At 40.5% G+C, this 21553-nt stretch overlaps 14 protein-coding genes and 2 non-coding genes across 16 annotated transcripts; 7 read left to right on the top strand and 9 right to left on the bottom strand.

Moving 5' to 3' along the window:
- Window positions 1–100: 100 nt before the first annotated feature.
- EHEL_030160 (UTP-glucose-1-phosphate uridylyltransferase) lies at window positions 101–1579 on the top strand (the record flags this gene model as incomplete). The annotated part of the gene is made up of 1 exon (XM_003886847.1): window positions 101–1579. One exon carries the CDS (start codon window positions 101–103, stop codon window positions 1577–1579), a length of 1479 nt encoding a protein of 492 aa, XP_003886896.1.
- Window positions 1580–1701: 122 nt separating this feature from the next.
- On the bottom strand, window positions 1702–3990 carry EHEL_030150 (vesicle coat complex subunit gamma; the record flags this gene model as incomplete). The annotated part of the gene is made up of 1 exon (XM_003886846.1): window positions 1702–3990. One exon carries the CDS (start codon window positions 3988–3990, stop codon window positions 1702–1704), a length of 2289 nt encoding a protein of 762 aa, XP_003886895.1.
- A 156-nt stretch (window positions 3991–4146) lies between these two features.
- Window positions 4147–4539, top strand: EHEL_030140 (uncharacterized protein; the record flags this gene model as incomplete). The annotated part of the gene is made up of 1 exon (XM_003886845.1): window positions 4147–4539. One exon carries the CDS (start codon window positions 4147–4149, stop codon window positions 4537–4539), a length of 393 nt encoding a protein of 130 aa, XP_003886894.1.
- Window positions 4540–4826: 287 nt separating this feature from the next.
- EHEL_030130 (uncharacterized protein) lies at window positions 4827–5639 on the top strand (the record flags this gene model as incomplete). Its single annotated transcript, XM_003886844.1, has 1 exon — window positions 4827–5639. One exon carries the CDS (start codon window positions 4827–4829, stop codon window positions 5637–5639), a length of 813 nt encoding a protein of 270 aa, XP_003886893.1.
- Window positions 5640–5721: 82 nt separating this feature from the next.
- Window positions 5722–7479, bottom strand: EHEL_030120 (MdlB-like ABC transporter; the record flags this gene model as incomplete). The annotated part of the gene is made up of 1 exon (XM_003886843.1): window positions 5722–7479. One exon carries the CDS (start codon window positions 7477–7479, stop codon window positions 5722–5724), a length of 1758 nt encoding a protein of 585 aa, XP_003886892.1.
- Window positions 7480–7665: 186 nt separating this feature from the next.
- On the bottom strand, window positions 7666–7998 carry EHEL_030110 (60S ribosomal protein L31e; the record flags this gene model as incomplete). Its single annotated transcript, XM_003886842.1, has 1 exon — window positions 7666–7998. One exon carries the CDS (start codon window positions 7996–7998, stop codon window positions 7666–7668), a length of 333 nt encoding a protein of 110 aa, XP_003886891.1.
- Window positions 7999–8156: 158 nt separating this feature from the next.
- On the top strand, window positions 8157–9779 carry EHEL_030100 (T-complex protein 1 subunit alpha; the record flags this gene model as incomplete). The annotated part of the gene is made up of 1 exon (XM_003886841.1): window positions 8157–9779. The coding sequence occupies one exon, from the start codon at window positions 8157–8159 to the stop codon at window positions 9777–9779; it is 1623 nt and encodes a 540-aa protein (XP_003886890.1).
- Window positions 9780–9919: 140 nt separating this feature from the next.
- Window positions 9920–10651, bottom strand: EHEL_030090 (Psp1-like protein; the record flags this gene model as incomplete). The annotated part of the gene is made up of 1 exon (XM_003886840.1): window positions 9920–10651. The coding sequence occupies one exon, from the start codon at window positions 10649–10651 to the stop codon at window positions 9920–9922; it is 732 nt and encodes a 243-aa protein (XP_003886889.1).
- A 70-nt stretch (window positions 10652–10721) lies between these two features.
- Window positions 10722–11543, bottom strand: EHEL_030080 (Mg-dependent DNase; the record flags this gene model as incomplete). The annotated part of the gene is made up of 1 exon (XM_003886839.1): window positions 10722–11543. The coding sequence occupies one exon, from the start codon at window positions 11541–11543 to the stop codon at window positions 10722–10724; it is 822 nt and encodes a 273-aa protein (XP_003886888.1).
- Window positions 11544–11638: 95 nt separating this feature from the next.
- Window positions 11639–12643, top strand: EHEL_030070 (uncharacterized protein; the record flags this gene model as incomplete). Its single annotated transcript, XM_003886838.1, has 1 exon — window positions 11639–12643. One exon carries the CDS (start codon window positions 11639–11641, stop codon window positions 12641–12643), a length of 1005 nt encoding a protein of 334 aa, XP_003886887.1.
- Window positions 12644–12734: 91 nt separating this feature from the next.
- EHEL_030060 (chromatin organization modifier domain-containing protein) lies at window positions 12735–13205 on the bottom strand (the record flags this gene model as incomplete). The annotated part of the gene is made up of 1 exon (XM_003886837.1): window positions 12735–13205. One exon carries the CDS (start codon window positions 13203–13205, stop codon window positions 12735–12737), a length of 471 nt encoding a protein of 156 aa, XP_003886886.1.
- Window positions 13206–13293: 88 nt separating this feature from the next.
- EHEL_030050 (uncharacterized protein) lies at window positions 13294–14697 on the bottom strand (the record flags this gene model as incomplete). Its single annotated transcript, XM_003886836.1, has 1 exon — window positions 13294–14697. The coding sequence occupies one exon, from the start codon at window positions 14695–14697 to the stop codon at window positions 13294–13296; it is 1404 nt and encodes a 467-aa protein (XP_003886885.1).
- Window positions 14698–14754: 57 nt separating this feature from the next.
- EHEL_030040 (uncharacterized protein) lies at window positions 14755–15612 on the bottom strand (the record flags this gene model as incomplete). Its single annotated transcript, XM_003886835.1, has 1 exon — window positions 14755–15612. One exon carries the CDS (start codon window positions 15610–15612, stop codon window positions 14755–14757), a length of 858 nt encoding a protein of 285 aa, XP_003886884.1.
- A 74-nt stretch (window positions 15613–15686) lies between these two features.
- Window positions 15687–16568, bottom strand: EHEL_030030 (nucleotide sugar transporter; the record flags this gene model as incomplete). Its single annotated transcript, XM_003886834.1, has 1 exon — window positions 15687–16568. The coding sequence occupies one exon, from the start codon at window positions 16566–16568 to the stop codon at window positions 15687–15689; it is 882 nt and encodes a 293-aa protein (XP_003886883.1).
- An 894-nt stretch (window positions 16569–17462) lies between these two features.
- EHEL_030020 lies at window positions 17463–18774 on the top strand. Its single transcript, XR_009467973.1, has one exon. It is a non-coding gene; the product is annotated as an 18S ribosomal RNA (ribosomal RNA).
- Window positions 18775–18818: 44 nt separating this feature from the next.
- On the top strand, window positions 18819–21329 carry EHEL_030010. The gene has a single exon (XR_009467972.1). It is a non-coding gene; the product is annotated as a 5.8S-23S ribosomal RNA (ribosomal RNA).
- Window positions 21330–21553: the final 224 nt, after the last annotated feature.

Genomic DNA, 21553 nt, shown 5'->3' with positions numbered 1-21553 from the left:
AATAATTGGAACACATAATATTCTCAGCCAATGGTAGATACAGAAATGACAAATTGAAATGAATCTACTTACTATAAATAAAGTGAAGAAGAAAGGCCGTATGCAAGATAATAAGAACAAAGAGGCCACACTCTCCGGTGATGAGGACAAAGATGTCCATAGATTCTTAGATGAGTTCGACGACAAGTGCACCTGCAAGCTTTTGAAGGAAATGAAAGAAACATTAGAAAAGATGAAGAAGAATCATCCAAATCCTGGGGACTTAGATGAATTCCACAGATTATTTGAAAGATATCTCAGAACAAGAAATGAGAAGATAGTATGGGAAACAATTAGGTCGCCAAAAGATAGGATTATTCAATACGATGAAATACCAGGGCCAACAGAAAAATCCAAAGAACTGTTGAAGAAGCTAGCCATACTAAAACTTAATGGCGGGCTTGGAACAACGATGGGATGTGTAGGGCCAAAGAGTGCCATATCTGTTAAAGATGGTAAGAATTTCATAGATCTGATTGTTAAGCAAGTCAGATACTTGAATTCAAAGTACGACATAGATGTTCCGTTGATACTGATGAACTCGTTCAATACCGAAGGGATGACAGACAAGATCATATTTAGATATGATGGAATCAGGAAGTTTTCCCAAAGCAAGTTTCCAAGAATCTCGTCGGAAACATTACTCCCTGTCTCATCTGAATACGGAGATAAGGGAATGTATCCACCAGGGCATGGAGATTTGTTTTACTCATTAAAGAATAGTGGGATGCTAGAGGAGCTTCTGAATGATGGGTATGAATACCTTTTCGTGTCTAACATTGACAACCTGGCTTCCACAGTAGACCTGAAGCTTCTGGAGTATTTTGCTACCAATGATCTGGGATTTCTTATGGAGGTGACTGATAAGACACGTGCAGATGTCAAAGGAGGAACCCTTATAGAATATAAGGGGGCATTGAGACTTCTTGAAATAGCCCAGGTCCCATCAAGCAAGAAATCGGAGTTTACAAGCTTCAAGAAATTCACAATATTCAATACGAACAATATTTGGATAAATTTAAAGGATATGAAGAAAAAGCTAGAAAAAGGCTTTTTTGATTTGGATATTATCGAGAACAAGAAGACATTAGGAGATGAAACGGTTATTCAGTTGGAGACAGCTATAGGGTCTGCAATCAAATACTTCCCCAACTCTTGTGGTGTCGTTGTTCCGCGATCTAGATTCTTACCTGTGAAGACCTGCTCTGATCTATTTCTTGTTGAAAGCAACCTATTTGTTGAGAAGAATGGGACGCTTCAGCTTCATCCATCAAGAGTCCCGAAGACGTGTCCGGCAATCAGACTTATTGGAAAGAATTTCTCAAAAATAGAAAACTATGAGAAATGTTTCAAAGGGATTCCAGATATTCTTGAGTTGGACATCCTAACAGTAAGTGGCAACGTTATATTCGGCAAGAATGTTGTTCTTAAGGGAACCGTTATCATACTGGCGGATGAGAAAAGTAAGATATGCATTCCTGATGGGTCTGTGCTTGACGACAGCATCCTATATGGTCATCTTCCAATTTTAGACCATTAAATCTTTATTCCCATACGATAATTTATATATTTTCGGTGTTGATACCTGAAAGCCCGGGGTTAAGGGGCGACACCACCTAAGCCGAGAAAGTTTTGGGTTAGATGCAACAAGACGGCATTTAATCAATCGAATAGTTTGGTAATCTTCTGTGCCATGTGCTCATTATCGCAATATACTTCAATAATGCACTTACAGGCTACATTATAAGCCAGATTTACATGTATGGCAATCGGTGTTTCATAATACTCCCCATGTGACAAAATTGTCATTGTGTTGTTCTCTGTCTCCTGGCTTATTATCTTCATGTTCAAAAGATCCAAAACTTTCTTTCCTGCAGCGTAAATGTCTCCTTGGAGGTTGAACGTGATCTCGTTCTTTTTTCCTGGGACTTTCTTTATCCTAACGGGTCTTACAAAATCCAGAGTAGTTATCTGGAAGGGATAAAGAGAAATGGAATCCGTCTCAGTATCAGACATATCTCCCTCAACGCAGATGGTGTAATCAAATGCACCATTAATCACGCATCCTTCTTTTAAATTCCATTCCCTTTCAACGGAAATAGAACCCAACGGATCTATCTGGTCGATCTTTATACTCAGGCTTCTCTTCTCACAATCAGAGCTGGCAAGATTTAATATCCCATCACATATCTGAATTCCCTCAAGATTGTTCTTCAATGAAAACTGAAGCACCAGCTTATCCTCATAAATTCTTTTAACAACCTTTATCTGTACGTCTGTATTAGCCTCAGTAAGAACCAATTCTCTACAGTTCTTTATCAAGGGGTCCTTTTCGATCTCTTTGCCCTCACAAGGCTTTCCTATATGCTGAAGCACACGGGCCTTGAGATCTCCAAGCTCATCGAGGCTAAAGGGCTCGTATGCCCTTGCCAACCTCATATTTCTCAACAGAAAGGCTGCTGTTTCTCTAATTGACTCGTCCTGGTCATTGAGGCATCTTCTCATTGCATTCTCAACTGTTGACGGCGAAACAATGGAAGAGATATTGTATAGGCATTGCAGTGCCCCTGCTCTTACATGGTTATTTTCTAAAACAAGTCTATTCAATACATGAACAACATACTTTCCAGGTGTTCTTGATCTAGGAATCTCCCTACCGAATATCCCTAGGATGTCTAGCGTTATCTGATAGTATTGGGAGTCTTCAATATAGGCGCAAAGAATATCAAGGATTTTTTCTCTTGCATCATCATCTCTTGTAGCTCTTGAGATAACATCAATTATGTATTTCTTGAATTCGAGTTCTCCTTTTTGAAGCAGTGATGTTCCCAGAAAGTCGATGTATAATGCTTTTTTCGACTCAAAAAGGCCACTCAGTGACTCTAGCGTCTCAATTGCAATCTTTTTGAATCCGTCGCTCATATCGTGAACCATACTCGGAATCAAGTTCACAAGCCTGTCAATTGTCTCCTCCGTTCCTGTTTTAAGCAGAGAAGTAATTGCAAACATCGAAATAGATTTGTTTTCAGATGATACGAGATCCTCGATTTCCTTATTAGCAACAGAAACTTTCTGAGGATATTTTTGTGCAAGCTGCGAGATAATCCTCATGGCAGTAAACTGTAGAATCATGTTGGTAGATCTAAGAAATATTCGTAAGGACTGGATCGTTTGGTCGACAAATTGCGATCCATACTCCTCACTAAGCCCAGATACCACCTTTGCAGCTTCCATGAACACAACCTCGTCGCAAAATTTCGAGTTAAGAAACTTTCTAAAAATAACAAGTGCCTCGCTATTTTCTCTTAGCATATCTGCTGCCATCCTGATTCCTACTATCCCTGCAGGCCCCCTGAGATTCTCAATAGAGCTCAGCTGAAGCCTCTTTGACTGAGCTAGAAACCTAGCAATATGGTAATCCATCAAAGGATTTCCAGTAAGATCAATCCCCTCAAGCCATTTCTTTACCTGCACAAAATTGCTACAAAGCAATCTGTAAACCACAACAACAGACATGTCTCTTCTGGCCATTGAAGTTGACACAAAAGCCTGGTTTATATACTTTCTAAAATCATAAACCATTTCGTAGGGTACAATAGAAAATAAGGTTCTCAAAGTCATTGCCTTAGTATTTTCAGGGATCTTTCCATTTAAATCATTCATTAGTATGTTGATTCCAACCAAGCCTTCATCAGTAAGTTTAGACATTTTCTCAATGGCAGAGTATATACAGAGCTTCAAGTAGAGGTCCTTCGACTGGAATCCCTTTAAAAGCGCAACATAGACGCTTCTAATTGTTGCTTCAGACAATCTTCTTGTGCTCAACATGTAAAATAGGTTGTTTAGAGCCTTTACTGCGCTTCTAGTTGATACAGGAGATTTTGTAAGAGACTCGTTCATTTCTTCAAGCAGTTGGCGTTCGGTCAATGTTGTGAACACTTTTGTTTTCATCTCCAATGTTTGTAGGGATTATTTTTTAAGGTCATCAAATATCCAAGCATTGCTAGGCTTGTTGATATTTATTGACCATTACAGTATACAGCTTTTCTGGCCTTTCAATAGTTTAGATCACAAATACGGATTCTCTGTAATCCCATTGTTTGACTGATGGGAGTGAAGGAGATAGAAGAAGGGAAATATGGAAGGGTAGAGGTGGTGAATCCAGATCCATTGAAAGTAACATGCAAGAGAGGGGCCAAAAAGCGTGAAAAGGGATCTGCGGAGAGGAATACCGGAAAGATATGCAGAAGTAAGTCAAGAGTCAAATTGCTCAAATGCGTTTCAATGTGGAAAAATCCAATGAGCCAGACTATTTCACTAGAAATGAGAGCAGCCCACGATAGATTCAGAAGCATTCAACCTGAGATAAATCTCAGAGAATTCGGAGAGATGAAGTCTTTGCTGGATAATGCAGAGCATCATTATTCCCAAGATGTTAAAAAGAAGGCAATTGGGGAGGAAAGTGCAGAAGAATCAAATGAGATCCAACTTCAAAAATAAAATAGATGCTAATTTTAATTTTACTAAGAAACGTATTTTCAAGCTATCGAGTCTGTAGAAATGTCTTCGATCTTCTTGTTGATGCCATCAACCATCTTAGACAGGCTCAAAAGTTTTCCCTTGAGTGCCTCCATCTTCTTGTTCATCTCCTCAAATAGGTTGTCTGCATGTTCCATTTGGTTCTGAATCTCTTGTTTTGTTGTGGACATATTTGGGGTTGGGATCTCGAGGGTTATAAGAGTGTGAGCCCAATTCTCTTAAAACTCGCTTTGTTTATTCAAACAGAAATGCATCCAATAGACAAGGTGTGTACAGAGTCCAACTTTCCGATGTGCCAACATCTAAGCAATGAGATTTGTAAAAACACAAGCAGAGGATTTCTTCTGTTCAAAACCAAGGTGTCTTCTCCAACAACTGTAATTCTTCTGTTTGTGGTTATGCTATCTGCTGTAAGGATGATCAGACATGTGAAGGCCCTGTGTTCTTCTGTAGGACGCAAAGAAATGCTTGTGTTTTTTAACCTGTATTTTGGATCTGCTGCACTAGAAGCAGTACTTGTGGGGTTTAGGGAATCTATCTCAAAACAAACACATTTGTTTCTTACATCCATCCAGCTATCGCTTTACGCTTCGGGATTCTTTTCTCTCTTTCTAGGGAGTATAACTATAGATATGTTTACGGGAATTCTTGGGTTTAGAGCTGCAACTTTGCTCAAAATATCCACAGCCATCTATTCTGTAGGGATAGGTACTGTCATATTTACGGGGCTAACCGCCTCGACAAAAGAAATTGCTTCAATTCCTTTCTTTGTCTTAAATCCACTCTTTTTCTTCCTATACATGGTATTTCAGGTCAAAAGACTTAGAAAAACAGATGGAGAGATATGGGCATATGGAACTTTAGTGATATCAACAGTATGCTTTTTAACTGCAAATGCAGCTTCATTTGTTGGATCAAAAACCATAGGGTTAATGACAGACAGATATTTCGACAATCTTTTTTTCTACCATTTTTTTATCCTCTGCACATTCATTATGATACACAAGTACTGGCTATCTGTTTACAATTACGAAGTTGAGTCTCTACAGCTGGAGGTGTAAAATAAAAATCGTGATAGTGTGACCCACTGATATTTGCTAAATGGTTTTATTCAAAAGTCTGGACTCTATCAAGGCCTAGACCTTAGGGTTGAATTCCAGTATCGGAGGCGGGATCTTCTCCAAGGTAGAAATCGATAAAGTCTTCAGACGACTTGAGTAGCTCCTTGACATTTCCGTATCCCTTCATTGTTTTATCTTTTAAGAAGAGGATGTTGTCAAACTTGCTGAGTAAAGAGTGGTTATGGACTATCATTATTATTGTTCTGTCAGAGAGAACTGACATGACATAATTGATGAGCTCCATCTCTGTTTTATAATCAACATCGGAGGTTGCTTCATCTAAGATGAAAATAGGAGAGTCCTTGATTATGGCTCTCATTAAACTTAGGTATTGCTTTTGGCCAACACTCAGCTCGCATCCTTGCTGCCCCGCCTCTTTTAAATACCCCCCTTCAAGGTTGCTAAACACCTCATGGGTTCCATATCTCTTGCAAATCTCTTTGATCTTTTCAAAAGATATGTCCTTGTTTCCATATTGGAGGTTCTTGAGAACTGTGTCGTCAAGAATACAGTTGTCCTGGGGCACATATGCCATTATGTGCCTTGTAGATTTTCTTGTGTACTTGCGCATCTCGATCCCATCAATAAGGATTTCACCGGAATAGTTGAGGAACCTCAGAAGTGAATTGATAAAAGTGGACTTTCCAGCACCGTTTGGCCCGGCAATAGCCAGCTTTTCCCCTTTATGCAACGTGAAGTTGATTCCGCTCAGGATAGTGTTATTGCCTCTTTTGATTCCCATATCTCTAACCTCTATGTCTTTGCTGAATTCCTTTATGTCAATTTGATTCCTTTCATCCTCTTCTCTTTCATAGGTGGTTGTTGAGTAATCATAGTAGTACTCGTAGAGCTCTGTAAACTCTTTGGAAAACTCTGTCAGCCTTTCTTTAAGGATAAAATGAAGACTGTTGAGTTTGATAGCTTTGTCAAATGTCAAAATATTGGTATTGAGTGAAAGATACAGAATTCCGATGTGGGGAATTACCGAAGAGAGCTTTTGCAGGAATGTAATGATATTTTCTGAACAACTGTATTGCGTCCCTGTTGATACCCTATCGATCAGAGAAGCACAGAACTTTTCGGACTCTCTTTCTTCAAGACCAAAAGACTTTACAACTTCGTAATTATTCAAAATATCGCCAAGCTTCTTTGTAGACTTGTCCTTTGCAGCATTGTACTTCCCTCTAATGCGGTTCCTCTTTGATGTCAGAAAGATAGTTACCGAGATGTAAGATACAGGTATCACAAGAAAGATTAAAGACACCAATGCACCGAAGCTCCTATATATATCAATCATGGCAACCAGAACAAATATAGCAGAATTCATGAGTGTGGGAATCACAACATCTATGGCTTCTCCAACAGCCTTACATTTTCTATATATTCTGCTCTCCATGTCTCCAGGCGAAATGCTATGGAATGTATTGTATTCCAATGACATGCATTCTATAAAAACATCTCTGTAGCAATCTCTGTATATGTCCTGTATTATCAAAGCCATCACAAATATAGGGAAATATTCAAAAATCGTAGCAAGAACCCCGTAAAAGAAAAACCCGTAGACTAAATTCATGTGGAGATCAAGATCATTTGCTTTTATGTGCTCTGCTATTTTAGGAATTATGGCCGAGGGTATGTAATCATACAGGATGTTTGCAAAGGTTGCCATGAAAATTATTGGAAACATTAGAAAGCATAAGTAAGTCCTGTTCAGTACATACTTCCTAAAAATTTCGGCTACTCCATGGATCAAGCTACTGTGTGGATTCAATCTGATCATTACACTTTATTTTAAGGGGTTCGAATTTAGAATAAGTGATTTTCGATCGTGCAAAACCATAATTTGTCACTACCTAGATCTCGCTTTTAAAAGGGGGGATCTTTGAGGGCGTCCACACGAAGCTTTTATCCATGTCCTTCTTAAGAAACTAAATACATAGGAACTAAAGCAATATGTTCGATTTTATTAATCGACAATAACCTCCTTAAGATTCTTGAAAGAGCCAACTACGACCAAATCTGTCTTCAGCACATTCTCCTCGGCATTCTTCAAACTTGCCTCCTTTGTGACTCTAACCCTGACCTTATGTGGAACCTTCTTGTTTCCACGTGAGTGTATGAAATTATTGAGGTCACTGGTTATAACAACGCCTATCTTTTCCCTGAAGTGCTTCTGTATCTCCCTCTTTAGCATCTTGACAGCCTTTGGTGCTTTCCTTGTCCAAGGAAGGCGGGAGCATATCCTCCTCAGATTTACCGTCATCTCCACTGTCTGGTTCTCTTCAATCTTGGACCACATCAGGGTAAATTTTTTATCTGGAAATATTACTCTTTTTAAGAGATGTCGTGAATGCCAAGCGCAGGCGTTGTACTGTAGGGCTATGATATATACGCCAGATATGAATATGCTTCTGCTCGAATTCAAAGATGTATAATTTCGAGAAAAATTTACCCTATATGAACAAGGAGATTTCCACAGCAGATATCCTGTCAGGTGGCGAAAGCTACAGCGGAATATCAGCAGTAGAAAGAAATGCAAAGGCGATGATGAAGGTATACAATGCAATAAAGACAAGCTTTGGGCCTCTAGGATTAGACAAGATGTGTGTTGATTCGGCGGGAGAGGTTAGCATTACGAATGACGGGGCAACTATTCTTCAGAATATGGTGGTTGATGACCCTGCAGCCAAAATTCTTGTGGATCTGGCTACACATCAAGATCATGAGGTTGGCGATGGAACTACATCTGTTGTTCTGATAGCAGCGAGTTTGATTGAAAAGGGAGCTGGGCTTATAGCGTCTGGAGTCCATCCATCGGTTGTTGTTTCCGGATATAAGATGGCATTTAATGAATGTGTGCAGTTTATTAAGAAGAGCATATCCAAAAGTGCCTTGAACTTAGGACCCAAGGCATTAAAGAACGTTGTAAAAACAAGTATATCTAGTAAGGTCATCAATTCCGAGAACGAGCTGTTCTGTGGAATTGTCATTGATGCGCTAAAATGCATTGAATCTACCGGGGAAAATAAGAAGAACACGTATCCAATAGAGGACATCAACATTTTGAAGCATCCTGGAGGCTCTATGAAGGAGTCATTCTTGTATCAAGGATATGCTCTAAACTGTTCTCTGGCTTCTAACTTCATGAAGAAGCAAATCAAAAAGCCTAAGATCCTCTGCATTGATTTTGGACTTCAGAAATACAAGAATCCACTAACCGTAAGCATAGTTGTAGATGATCCCAATAGATTGGAAGACATCAGGAAGAAGGAATTGGAAATAACGAAGAAGCAGGTCAAGGCAATTATCGACTCCGGGGCCGATGTGGTTCTTACGACAAGAGGGATCGATGATATGTGCACCAAGATCTTGCTGGAGGCAGGGATTGTCGGAGTTCGAAGATGTAAAAAAGAAGATCTTGTTGTAATTGCTAAGGCTACAGGAACAGGCCTAGTAAACTCAATTTCAGACCTAAATGGGACAGACAGCATTACAGCTTTGGGGTCTGCAGATAAGTTTGAGGTGGTACCAATTGGAGAAGAAGAATGCATACTCATCAATGGACTCAAAAGGAAGATGGCATCAATAATATTGAGAGGGGCAAACAGCCAACTTCTCGATGAGATGCAAAGGTCAGTACATGACGCCATCTGTGTTTTGAAGCGTACACTTGAATCCAATAACATTGTCCCTGGAGGAGGATCTGTTGAATGTGCATTGTCCTTGATGTTGGAAAAATTTGCATTCACTGTCAATTCTAAGGAACATGTCGCCATTCATCGCTATGCAGAATCGCTCCTATCGATCCCGAAGATCTTAGCCACAAATGCAGGGCTGGACTCTAATGAGATCGTAGCAAGCTTAATGTCTTCCCAGAGCAAGGAGTCCGCAAAGTCTTCAGACTCAAAATTTTTGGGCATTGATGTGACAACCGGGCGGATCCAAGACAATTTCGAACATGGAATAATCGAGCCTAGCATGAACAAGATGAAGTCATTAAAGGCAGCAACTGAGGCGGCAATAAGCATCCTGAGAATCAATGAAGTGATTATTCTACCGCCAGATCAATCCAAGAATTAAAAATAGCAAGACATTCTATTCTGGATTTTCTGTTTTTGGATTCATGGGAGAAAAGTAAACTCTTTATCAGAGAAGAAGTTAATATATAAGAATACTTTTATTGGGTTTCTAATTACAGGGGCATAGACCAAAAGAAGGCTCTAAAGTTCGATAAGTTCCTTCAAATACTTATTCTTTGACTTTTCAATGGCACACATCCATATTCTTGTCTTATACACTCTATATAACTCCTTTACCAGCTCTCTAAAATCAACCCTCTCGTCGCTGGCAAAATAAAAAGTAATCTTGTTGAGATCCCACTGGTATTCACATCCGACAACTTCCATATCCAGTCCGCCCAACATGGCCCTTTCTCTACAAAACTCTAGCGCCCTTGTCTGCATACTTCTTTTTCTTTCCAATGCCTCAAGGTCTAAAAGCGTGGCCAGCCTGTATATTCTCTTTGGTTGGACTTCATTAGAAATGTCATCGTATCTCTTAAGCAGCTTCTCAAGCTTCTCCTTCGTAGTTACACCCACCACAATCCCACAGTCCTCCCCTCTGTCTGCTTCCAATATCACATATGAATTTTTTTTGACGTTGATATTAACATCGACAAACGCAACATCAAGCCTTTTGCTCTCAAACTGTATGATGTAGTAATGAGTTTCGGGTGTTATAGACATAAATCTAAATGAGTTCTCTATATTATCGGCTGCCTGTTTAGATGGAATGTCAATCCTGCGCTCTATTTTGCACGCATTTTCCGACCTTCTCTTGAACGGGTTGGTCCCGACAATTCTCCAGTCCTCCTGGTTTTCTTGCCAGGTTTCAGATGTTTCTGACCATAAGCTGTTCAGAAATGGCGAGGCCCAGTTTTTGCAGAAAGACATCTTCAGGGTGGGGTAATTTTTAACCTAAAAATAATTTTAAATATGCTAGAGCTCGAGTCGCATGATCCATTCAAAGCCCCCATTCTTCCACTGACCTTCTCAGCAAGTCCCCATAAAGCCTGATTGTGTTTCCAAATACGGTCTCTACAACATAGCTATAGTCCTTCCCAGTTACATTACTTATTATCTCAGCTATTTGCACAATACAGCAAGGCTCGTTTCTTTTCTTTAGAGCCTTCTCATAACTGAAATCCGATGCGGCATACTTGAATCCAGCATAGCTCTTTCTGATCTTGCAATATGGAGAGTCTGTCTCTATAAGAAGAGAATCAAGAGGGAGATTTCTTACAACATCTACTCCCTCCAAAGTCTTTACAGAGCATCCGTTAATTCCTATGAATAGTCCTTTTTTTATTAGCTCATTAGCCTCTTCTATGCTTCCAGTAAAGCTATGAACAACACCTCTTATCCTGTAATCAGAAATAGCTTCCATAAAATCTCTATGACAAGATCTTGAATGGAGAAAGTAGCAGTCTCCTCCTAAATCCAGCTGGGACTTAAAAATCCTTTTCTGGGAAGCTTTATCCGCAAACTCAAGACGATCGTAATCTAAGCCGCATTCACCTATTGCAACAACGGTGTCGTCATCGATCAATGGAATGATTCCATCGACGTCCTTATACTTTGAGGATGACGTGGGATGAATCCCCACAGTTGACACTGTTTTATATTTTCTCGCCAGGTTCACGCAGGATTTACTTGTATGATGATCAAGGCCGGTAAATATCGGAAAGACCTTGCCATCCTTGCATCTTTTAATGACGTCTTCGATGGAGTCTTCGTCTTTTGCCAGCAGCTTGTCGGTGATATTCACAGCAATGTCGATAAACATCAGGGTATCTTTTATGGGCATGGCAGGAACAATAATAGCCATTCTGGAAGACTAGTTCTGGGCCCAAAACACCAAAAATGTTTAGCCCTCAGGTGATGCGAAAGACATATGAATCGGCGAGTAGGCTGAATAAGAAGATGAAATCATACAAAAAAAGGGTTTTGGATCCAGGAACAAAGTTGGATGTGATGAAGGACGACGATAATCTCGAGAACATCGATGATTACTGGAAGACTGCAGAATCAGTACTTAAGGATGATACTACAATAGAGATAGAAGAGAGCTCAATATATAAAAGTGATACCATAGAAGAGAGAAATGAAAACGATGATCCAAATACTCAGAGCGATACTTTGTTTGACATAAAAGCTATTAGGGAAAGCTTATCGGCGAGGCCTAAAGATGGTTCCATTCCTTCTTGCAGAGAGTCATTAGAAACAAACAGTATTCTTGAGAACGAAGAACCTCCAAACTCATTCGGAAAGGTGGAGGTATGGAATGAAGATCATGATGAGATTGGAGAGGAAGAGAATGACTTTTGCCACAGGCCTGACACCGCTGGGTTCGAAATGGAAGAAAAGGACAGTATGGGTACCAACGATAGCAATGATTCATCGGAAGACGTATCGAAGAACAAAGGAATAAGCCCTGCAAAGGAAATGAGGGATAGATACAGGAAAAGGCTACAAAGCCTTGGAAAAGAGCCTGAAAGATCTGTAGTAAGAAAAAGCATGATCCAGTCTAGAGAAATATACGAATATAAAGGAGAAACAATTTACAATTCGGACGGAAAAGAAGTTGCAGTGACAAACATATCTGGATTATACAGAGGACGAAGTGCTTTTGAACCTCTCGTAACATCAAGCATGCTTGAAACAGCGGTCCTGTTTCTGAACAACCTAGCATTCATAAAACCTGAACAGGCAGTCTGTAATTTTTCAATTTTCATGATCAAAGGAACAGCATGCATAGAAATGGGGCAAGACAAAATAATTCTGAAGAGAGGAAGCATCTGTGTAATTGAGAAAGGTGCTACATATTCTATCAGCAATTCTTTTGGCACAAGATGTACTATACTTCTAACTTATTCCATCATTTAGAATTTCAAAAATAGAGCAAGCAAATGGATCATAGGAGAGTTATAACTCCTTTAAGCCACAATCAAGCACTACATATATAAAATAAAGAACTTTACTTGGTATCATTTACTCCGTCTTCGCAGAAAACTAGGTTGCTTTCATAGTATTCAAGTAAATGTAATGGGCATTTCGAATGGACTTGTGATGCAGGAAAACAGTCCTTCTTCCCATCCTTGAATAGTAGCCAGACCGTAAGAGTAGGTCCGTTCTTCTCTACCGATATAATTCTATCAACAAGCATATCCCAGTCATTAGTGATGTCTCTTCCATTTCTTGACGGATTCTTCTTACTAAGTTTCTTAGGGTCAGCTTTTTTCTTATTCACGCGATCGTTGCCTTTTTTTGATTTTTCTTGGGATTCTTCGTATTCCCTTATCAGCTCCTTACAGAAGATGTTCTCTTCATCCTCCCATGTATTTTCTGAGTCTGGATATCCTTCCCATTTCACAAGATACTGTTCCACGCCTCTCCTCCTTCGATGCCCAACAATTTTGTCTACAATGTAAATGTCTCCATCTTTCATCCAAATACTTGAAATGCACTTGTTTTCATCATCGAATCATAAATACCCAAAACAGTTTCAGATGGAGTTTACAAGGATAGATTGGGTTCTATTGGTTCTTTAGTATCTTTTTGGGCCCTGTGCCGATGCTTTTGGTTTTGATTCGAGCTTTGTTCGTTATTCTGCTTCCTAGAAAGATGGAGCCGATAAATATTAGCCCTATTCCCCCGGCAAACATGCCCAGTTGGTAGCTGGTGTATTGCTCAAATTCTCTGAAGTAAATTCCTGCCGTGAATATGCTTAAGAGAGTCCACGTCACATGGAACATCGGGATTACGAGTAAAGCATCGTAATGTCTCAGAGCTCTATTGAGCCAATATATCTGAAAAAACGTGCAGATTACGAGAACCATGATAAAGAAATATGTTGTAAGAAATATAAATTGATTGTCACCTGCAATTGTTTTGTCGATCATCTCTCCTAAGCTCTTAATAGATAAAGTCGTAAAGGATGCTATGAATGAGGACAGGCACACATAGGCCAAAACCATTGTGTATTTCATGATAACACCTTCCTCATCGAACCAAACGCCCTCTCTTCTTAAAAATGTCATATTTTCATCAGGAAGCTCCCAGTTGCTATTAATTTCTATATATTTAACAAATACAAAAAGAACTATGATTACAAGAATAATGAAGCCAAACCATAGCAATGTTTCTATGCGCCTGTACATCTTCATGAGTTCACACAAGGTGTATGCTCTATTGCTAATCGTTGTATTCATAACTATAAGAGTTGTTCCAGCAAACGCAAAAAATATTGCCCAGAAGTCCTTCCAGGTAAAGACTTCTTCGTTAATCATCGGTGCGAATATGCTATTCGAGACAAGCCCTGTTGCACTCAGAACTGCCATTAGAGACTGGTTACCGAAAATATATGAGCAGTATCCAAAAATCTTTCCTAAGCCATATATAAAGCATCCCACATAAAATGTCTGTAGATTCATGTTAAATAGTCTTATGTGGGATTGCTTGTATGATTTCTTCTGGAGATTTATCCCTATGTTTATCCCAATATTCCCACTTATCGATAGAAACACTCCAAATATCCAAGAGCTTGATTTATCAGGAACACACTCGTAGAATCCCTTCTTCCCCATAAGGCAGGATTGCGTTATATCACATCCGCTGAGAGGTCCGGGCCTATTTGGATTGCACTCTTTTCCCTCAGGAATGCTTCTACAGCAGTACATAGAGTCTGTATTGTCATCCTTACCATATTCACACTCACTTTCGATTTTACACTTTCCAGTGCAGGCTAGCGGCCCAAAAAAAGAGTATGAAGCGCATTCAGTAGGCTTGGTGCAGTGCTTTCCCGGTGGAAGGATCCTTTGGCATACATTGTTAACACAAAACATAGAATGAACATCAGGCCTTGACCTGATTAAGCAATCGCTGTCTTTCATGCAGGTTTGCGCTGCTGCCGCCAGCCCAAACATCCAGCTAATTATCATTATTTGTTTATTCAAAAGGATTTATCAGAGGCTAATTCAAAGAGTAATAGGAAGGTTTCAGTCCTTAGATGGCCTACACTTATCTGCAACTAGCATAAGTAATATACGTGGATCATTAATAGATATGGCAAGCTTGCTTAATGATGGAAACAACAAGGCCAGATCCTCATTACTGGTACCGTATAGCTTAGATTCGATCATCCGACCATCCCTCACAAATATTCCTACTTCACATGTAAAGACTTTAAGCCTCATGTACATTTCATTGTTTTCTTGCTCAACAGTGACAAGATCTATACCAAAAACATTTCTAATGAACTCAAGCGCCTTTCTGTACCAATTATATGAATCCTCTATGTAGCTCTCCATTGTTATCAGAGAAAGTCTTTTTTTTCTTCCGGAAAGCTTATCTCTTCGGCTCTTAATGCTTTTCAGTTCTTCTTCAGCTTCACTAGTGCTCAACATTTCTATTTCTTTCTTAAGAGCATTTATCTTCTCAGCATTCTCTTGCATCTCTTTACATCCTCTGTCAAACTGTGATACAAGCTCGTCGTAAATCCTTAGATTCTCGTCAAGGCTTTCGAGACGGGCACACTCTTCCTTAGAGCTCTTTTCTCTTTCTATCTCATACTTTAACATCTCTTCATACTTCAAAAGCTTGTTTTTGGCATCATAAATAAGCTCAGATAGCTCAGAAATAGATCTAGAAGCCTCTTGTCCAATAGACTTAACATCCTTCAGTTGGGATTTACTTTGATTCAGTATGGTAAGCAGGTCTTCGCCTTGTCTATCTTCCGGTCTTAAGCTTTGAAGAAGAAGAGTCTTCGTAGTTCTTTCAATATATCCAAACTTATAGTTGTTGAAGTAATCCTTTGCATGCATATAGTCATGGTCTGCTGTTTCATACCTGTTCATGATGGGGAAACCCTCCCTGCTTTTAAATACTAAACAAAATACAAGATACATAAGAATTTACAACTGTTTATCCTTTACTCGCTTCTCTTTCTGAACGAGATGTCATATGAATATATGGCAGATGCTAGAGACCCAAGAAGCAAAGAAAATATCTTCTGGCCATTGATAACTTCACCTAGCGCAAATATTCCTGCAAAAGACCCAAGACTCTTGTTCAATGCACCAATCATGCTCAGAGCAGTGGAAGAAAGAACATTCAGTGTCCAGGCAGTGCTAAAAGATGTAAAGAATGCACAGAGTGATGAGATCAATATCCACATAAGCACCTTGAAGCTAAATACACTTACATCTTTTTCGTCAAAGAGCATTGAAAGAAAAATGAGAACCGGTAATGATATAAGATTCGAATAATATACAGATTCGGCTTTTGCTTTGCTGTTCATGTCAACCACAGCCTTCAGAGATAATACATAGGCTGTCGTAGACAAAACATTAGTTAATATCCAGACATATCCAATGTTAAGAATAACGTCTGAGGAATTACCAGTGTAAGAACTAATAATCATCAGTATAAATGATATATAAGATAGCCCGCCTATTCTTTTTTTAAATAGATATTGTTCAAGTAGTGCAACTACAACTATACTGCTGTTTTTAAATAAAGTGTACAAGGATATCGGAAGGTAGTAGAGGGATTTCGACCCAGAAAATATCATCACTGTCAATAAAAGAGAGGGAACCATCCACTTTCTAAAGTTCGTCAGCCTAAATTCAATCAATCCCACACCTCTTAGAATAAGAAGTCCCATAACTATAGTTAATGACTGAGCTCCTACTAAGAGATACTGCATCTTAAATCCAAGATTTGATAGTATATACTTGTTGGAAAGCGTTGTTAGTATCGAACTAAAAAGGTAAACTAGGCTTGCTATAAGTTCTTCGATGGGCTTTTTCATTTCAAGGCTTTGCTTCATTGCAAACAAAAACTTCTTATGAAACAAAGAAAATATATCTGAGACATATTCGACATATCAGGTTTTATATGCCCCTACACAAACCTTGGAAACGTGCTTTTTGAATTCCCTGCTCCACAGTTAAGAGCCTTCTAAAAAAAACTAAAGAGTTCATAAATACCGATGTTAATAAATGTCTTCATCGAGTTTAGTGTGTGCTTTGAGTATTGAGCAGGTCTTCTTATACAATCTTTGTTTAATTTTACTATGAAAAATAAAAAGGCTGCTCAAAAAATATGTAAAGCAATTGCCAAAATATTTTGATTATGCTTGATACTCAATGCACTATAATTATGAGCTCTTTGATGAGTCAGAATGCAAACTTCTGCAAGTTTCGTGGTCCATTCCGAATTAGAATGTTTTATTGAGTTCCGAGCCAAGGTCTGGACTTGGAATAGTTCTACAGGTTGATCCCAAGAAATGGGCTCAGAAGGACACCTTGGGAGAGGATCGAGCATAGACTTAGAAAACAGAATAGGTTAGGATATGAGTAGATCAAGGAGTTTGCAAGGGTATTGAAAGAAGAGAAGGGCGAGGAGGTGAGATTGATTAGGCTCAAGTACAGTACAATCAACATGAACCGTATTCAGAACTATGAGCCTTATGGAGTCTTTTCCAGATCTACACGAGAAAAAGCTGAGAAAGATGAGGTGAATGATGGAAGCGGTGTAGGCAGAAGAGATAATTGAATCGACAGGAGGTATCTATTCGGATGTAGACTGGTAGTTAGTAGAACTTATTTATTTAAGATTCGAAAAGGCTGGGGAGTTCATTATGTAAGATTAATAAAGACAAAATCGCCATAAAGCCGTAGGCGATTATAGCGATGACTAGTATGATGACAGGGATGGCTACTCTCCATAGCCTGGTTGGACTGTCATACTTTGCAGATGGAAAGTACTTCTCTTTCCACGACCTGATCAGACAGTGATAGTACGATGATTTGATTGGGAGCCCGGATGTAACTGTGGGAAACTGCAGGTAAGTTCTGGGGGTGGTAGTTTGTAGCTACTGCGTACCGAGTAAGTTGTAGGCCTATCAGCTGGTAGTTAGGGTAATGGCCTAACTAGGCGGAGACGGGAGACGGGGGATCAGGGTTTGATTCCGGAGAGGGAGCCTGAGAGATGGCTACTACGTCCAAGGATGGCAGCAGGCGCGAAACTTGCCTAATCCTTATTGGGGAGGCGGTTATGAGAAGTAAGATGTTTAGCAAGTATAAATTTGTTGTGATTTACTGGAGGGCAAGTCGGGTGCCAGCAGCCGCGGTAATACCTGCTCCAGTAGTGTCTATGGTGAATGCTGCAGTTAAAATGTCCGTAGTTGTTTGTATGTCTTTTGAGTGATGTTTATGGTTTTTAGTGGATGTAGTTTTATTGTAGCAGAGGACGAGGGGCACTGGATAGTTGGGCGAGGGGTGAAATACGAAGACCCTGACTGGACGAAGAGAAGCGAAGGCTGTGTTCTTGGACTTTTGTGGTGATGAAGGACGAAGGCTAGAGGATCGAAATCGATTAGATACCGTTTTAGTTCTAGCAGTAAACGATGCCGACTGGACGGGACTGTTTTAGTGTTGTCCGAGAGAAATCTTAAGTATGTGGGTTCTGGGGATAGTATGCTCGCAAGAGTGAAACTTGAAGAGATTGACGGAAGGACACCACAAGGAGTGGAGTGTGCGGCTTAATTTGACTCAACGCGGGGCAACTTACCGGTTCTGAAGTGAGTGTGAGAGTGTTTTTACATGATGCTTACGGCGGTGGTGCATGGCCGTTTTAAATGGATGGCGTGAGCTTTGGATTAAGTTACGTAAGATGTGAGACCCTTTTTGACTGTGCTCTATGGGGCAAGGGAGGAATGGAACAGAACAGGTCCGTTATGCCCTGAGATGAAGCGGGCGGCACGCGCACTACGATAGATGCCTATGTGGGCTACTGTGAGGGATGAAGCTGTGTAATGGGCTTCTGAACGTGGAATTCCTAGTAAGAATGATTGAACAAGTTATTTTGAATGTGTCCCTGTCCTTTGTACACACCGCCCGTCGCTATCTAAGATGACGCAGTGGACGAAGATTGAGAGGTCTGAGTCTTTCGTGTTAGATAAGATATAAGTCGTAACATGGCTGCTGTTGGAGAACCAGCAGCAGGATCAGTATGTTGATTTGATTATTTTGTGGGGATTTTTAGTTTTTTAGTTTTTCTTTCTCTATCCATGGGATTGATTGGCATTATCTGCGATGAAGGACGTGCTGGAGGACGATATGCCGTTTTTTTTAGCGGATGTCTGAATTAGGTGTTTGTGCGCCTGTGGACCCCTTTGACTTAAGCATATTACTAAAGGGAGGAGAAGAAACTAAATAGGATTATCTGAGTAGCGGCGAGTGAAAGGATATGAGCCTGTGTGGTAATCACGTGTGTGAGTTGTGAATTAGGATGACGATGCTGAGGACGGATTGGAATCTGTTTTCTTAGGGGGTGATAGGCCTGTAAGTGTTGTCTTTTTTTGTGATGAGTAGGGTTGTTTGGTAGTGCAGCCTGAATGTGGGTGGTATGTGCATCCAAGGCTAAATATGTGATGATGACCGATAGCGAATAAGTAGAGTGATTGAAGTGTGAAAAGATTAATGATGAGAAATGAAAATGGATTGAGTGAATGGGGGTTTTTTTCCCACCCGTCTTGAAACACGGACCAAGGAGAGGATGATTACATTGTTGAGCGAGAGCGATTGGATGTGATGATCCGACCCGAAAGATGGTGAACTATGTTTGTATTGATTGAAGGGATGCGAAAGTGTTCTGGAGGATCTAAGCCATTCTGACGTGCAACTCGATGGCATGATATGGACATAGGGGCGAAAGACCAAACGAACCATCTGGTAGCTGGTTCCCTCTGAAATGTCTCTCAGGACGGCGGCGACTGATTATTTATGTAAGATGTTGTAAAGCACTAATGACTTTTGTCGTTAAACTTTGAAGATGTCTTTTAATGATGTTGCTAGTGGGCATATTGTGGTAAGCATGATGTGCGAGGAGGGATGAACCTTTTTTGCGGCTAAGGAGTCTTATGCAAGGGAAGTGAATCTGGCGGTTTGATTTTGACAGTTGGACGGTGGCCATGGAGGTTGGCATCCGCTAAGAAACGTGTTGCAACGTACCTACCGAATTGGGCGCTGGAGAAAATGGAAGGGATTGAATTGCTATCTGATGCCGCTGTGGTTTTGCTGAGTAAGAGGGCGATATTATTCTGATGAAGGTCCTCGCGTGAGCGGGGGTGGAGGGGTGATATGAGCAGATCTTGGTAGTAGTAACAAGAAAATGATTTAGGATGTGGACGAGGGTTCCCTATTTTTAGGGGTGAATCGACTGTTTATACGGAGACGCATTGACGATTGTGTGTATGTATGCTTTGAGGCGACTTGATGATGACGGATGGGGGTAACCTTTACTCTAGGATAGCAGAACTAGGGTGATTTTTGTTGTGGATTGTTAAGAGACGAAGCAACTGATGTGGGGAGTGCCTGTTCCGATGAAAAAGAAGTGTATGTGTCGTACCTATACCGCATCTGGTGTCCACTGTTTGCCACGGAAGCGTTTTATTTAAAGGTTGTAAGGGAAGTCGGCAAAATGGATGTGTAACTTTGGGAGAAGGATTGGCTCTAGCGTGCTAGAACTGTTTATTGTGGGGAATCTGACTGTTTACTAAAAACATAGCTTTGCGAAAGGACGCAAAGTGAATTCTGCCCAGTGCACTTTTAGTTATGACTTTTTAAGTTTAAGCGAGTGTAAACGGCGGGAGTAACTATGACTCTCTTAAGGTAGCCAAATGCCTCGTCATGTAATTAGTGACGCGCATGAATGGAGCAACGAGATTCCCACTGTCCCTACGACTTGTATTGTGAACCTACAGCCAAGGGAACGGGCTTGGGCTGATCAGCGGGGAAAGAAGACCCTGTTGAGCTTGACTCTAGCATGTGAGAAGTGCTGGGGGTGGTTATGAAGAGAGGTGGGGAGTTTGTGCGAGACCACTATGACTGCGCCTCAGCGGTTTATTTATGGATGTGGGGAGTTTGGCTGGGGCGGCACGACTGCTAAAGATTAACGCAGACGTCCTAAGGCGGGCTCAGCGGGGAAGGAAACCACGCGTGGAGCACAAGGGCATAAGCCTGCTTGAGACTATTCCTATTGCGGGATTGTTTTGGGGGAAACCCTGGCCTAGAGATCCCATGTCCTATTAGTGTTTGGGACATGGGTGACAGAAAAGTTACCACAGGGATAACTGGCTTGTAGCAGCCGAGCGATCATAGCGACGCTGCTTTTTGATTCTTCGATGTCGGCTCTTCCTATCATCGTGAAGCAGAAATTGCGAAGTGTTGGATTGTTCACCCACCAACAGGGAACGTGAGCTGGGTTTAGACCGTCGTGAGACAGGTTAGTTTTACCCTACTGTGATTGACTGTGCAGTAAATCTTGATAGTACGAGAAGGAACTCTTGATTGCGACCTCTGGTGGAGCGGCGTGCCTGCTGGCTGTTGCGGAGCTACGTCGGGAGTATAATGGCTGAAGGCCTCTAAGCCTGAAGACTGACTGCGCTGTATTATGATTAGCGGAAGACGACCGTTGTGGATGCAAGCTGTACGAATGGAGGAGTATTCCGACATTTTGAGGCTGTGCATTTTGTGTTTTTGTGTGTGAGAGGGTGTGTTGTGTGTGATGCGTGGTGCTGTGTGGTGTTTTTTTTGTTTTGTGTGTGTTTGTTGTGTGTTTAGGTTATGGGTGAGTGATGATGTGTGTTGTGTGAGATAGTTGTTTGTGTTTATGCTGTTGTGTTTGTGTGTGATGATGTGCGTGATGTTAGTTTTAGTTTTTTTGTTGTGTGATTCTGGCTTTTTTTTTTATTTTGTGAATTGTGTATGTTGATGATTTTGATTATTGTTT

The sequence above is a fragment of the Encephalitozoon hellem genome, chromosome III (genome assembly GCF_000277815.2).
Source record: "Encephalitozoon hellem ATCC 50504 chromosome III, complete sequence".
Taxonomy (NCBI): domain Eukaryota; kingdom Fungi; phylum Microsporidia; family Unikaryonidae; genus Encephalitozoon; species Encephalitozoon hellem.
The sequence above is the reverse complement of the archived record's forward strand: the minus strand, read 5'-3'. Positions and strand labels throughout refer to the sequence as shown.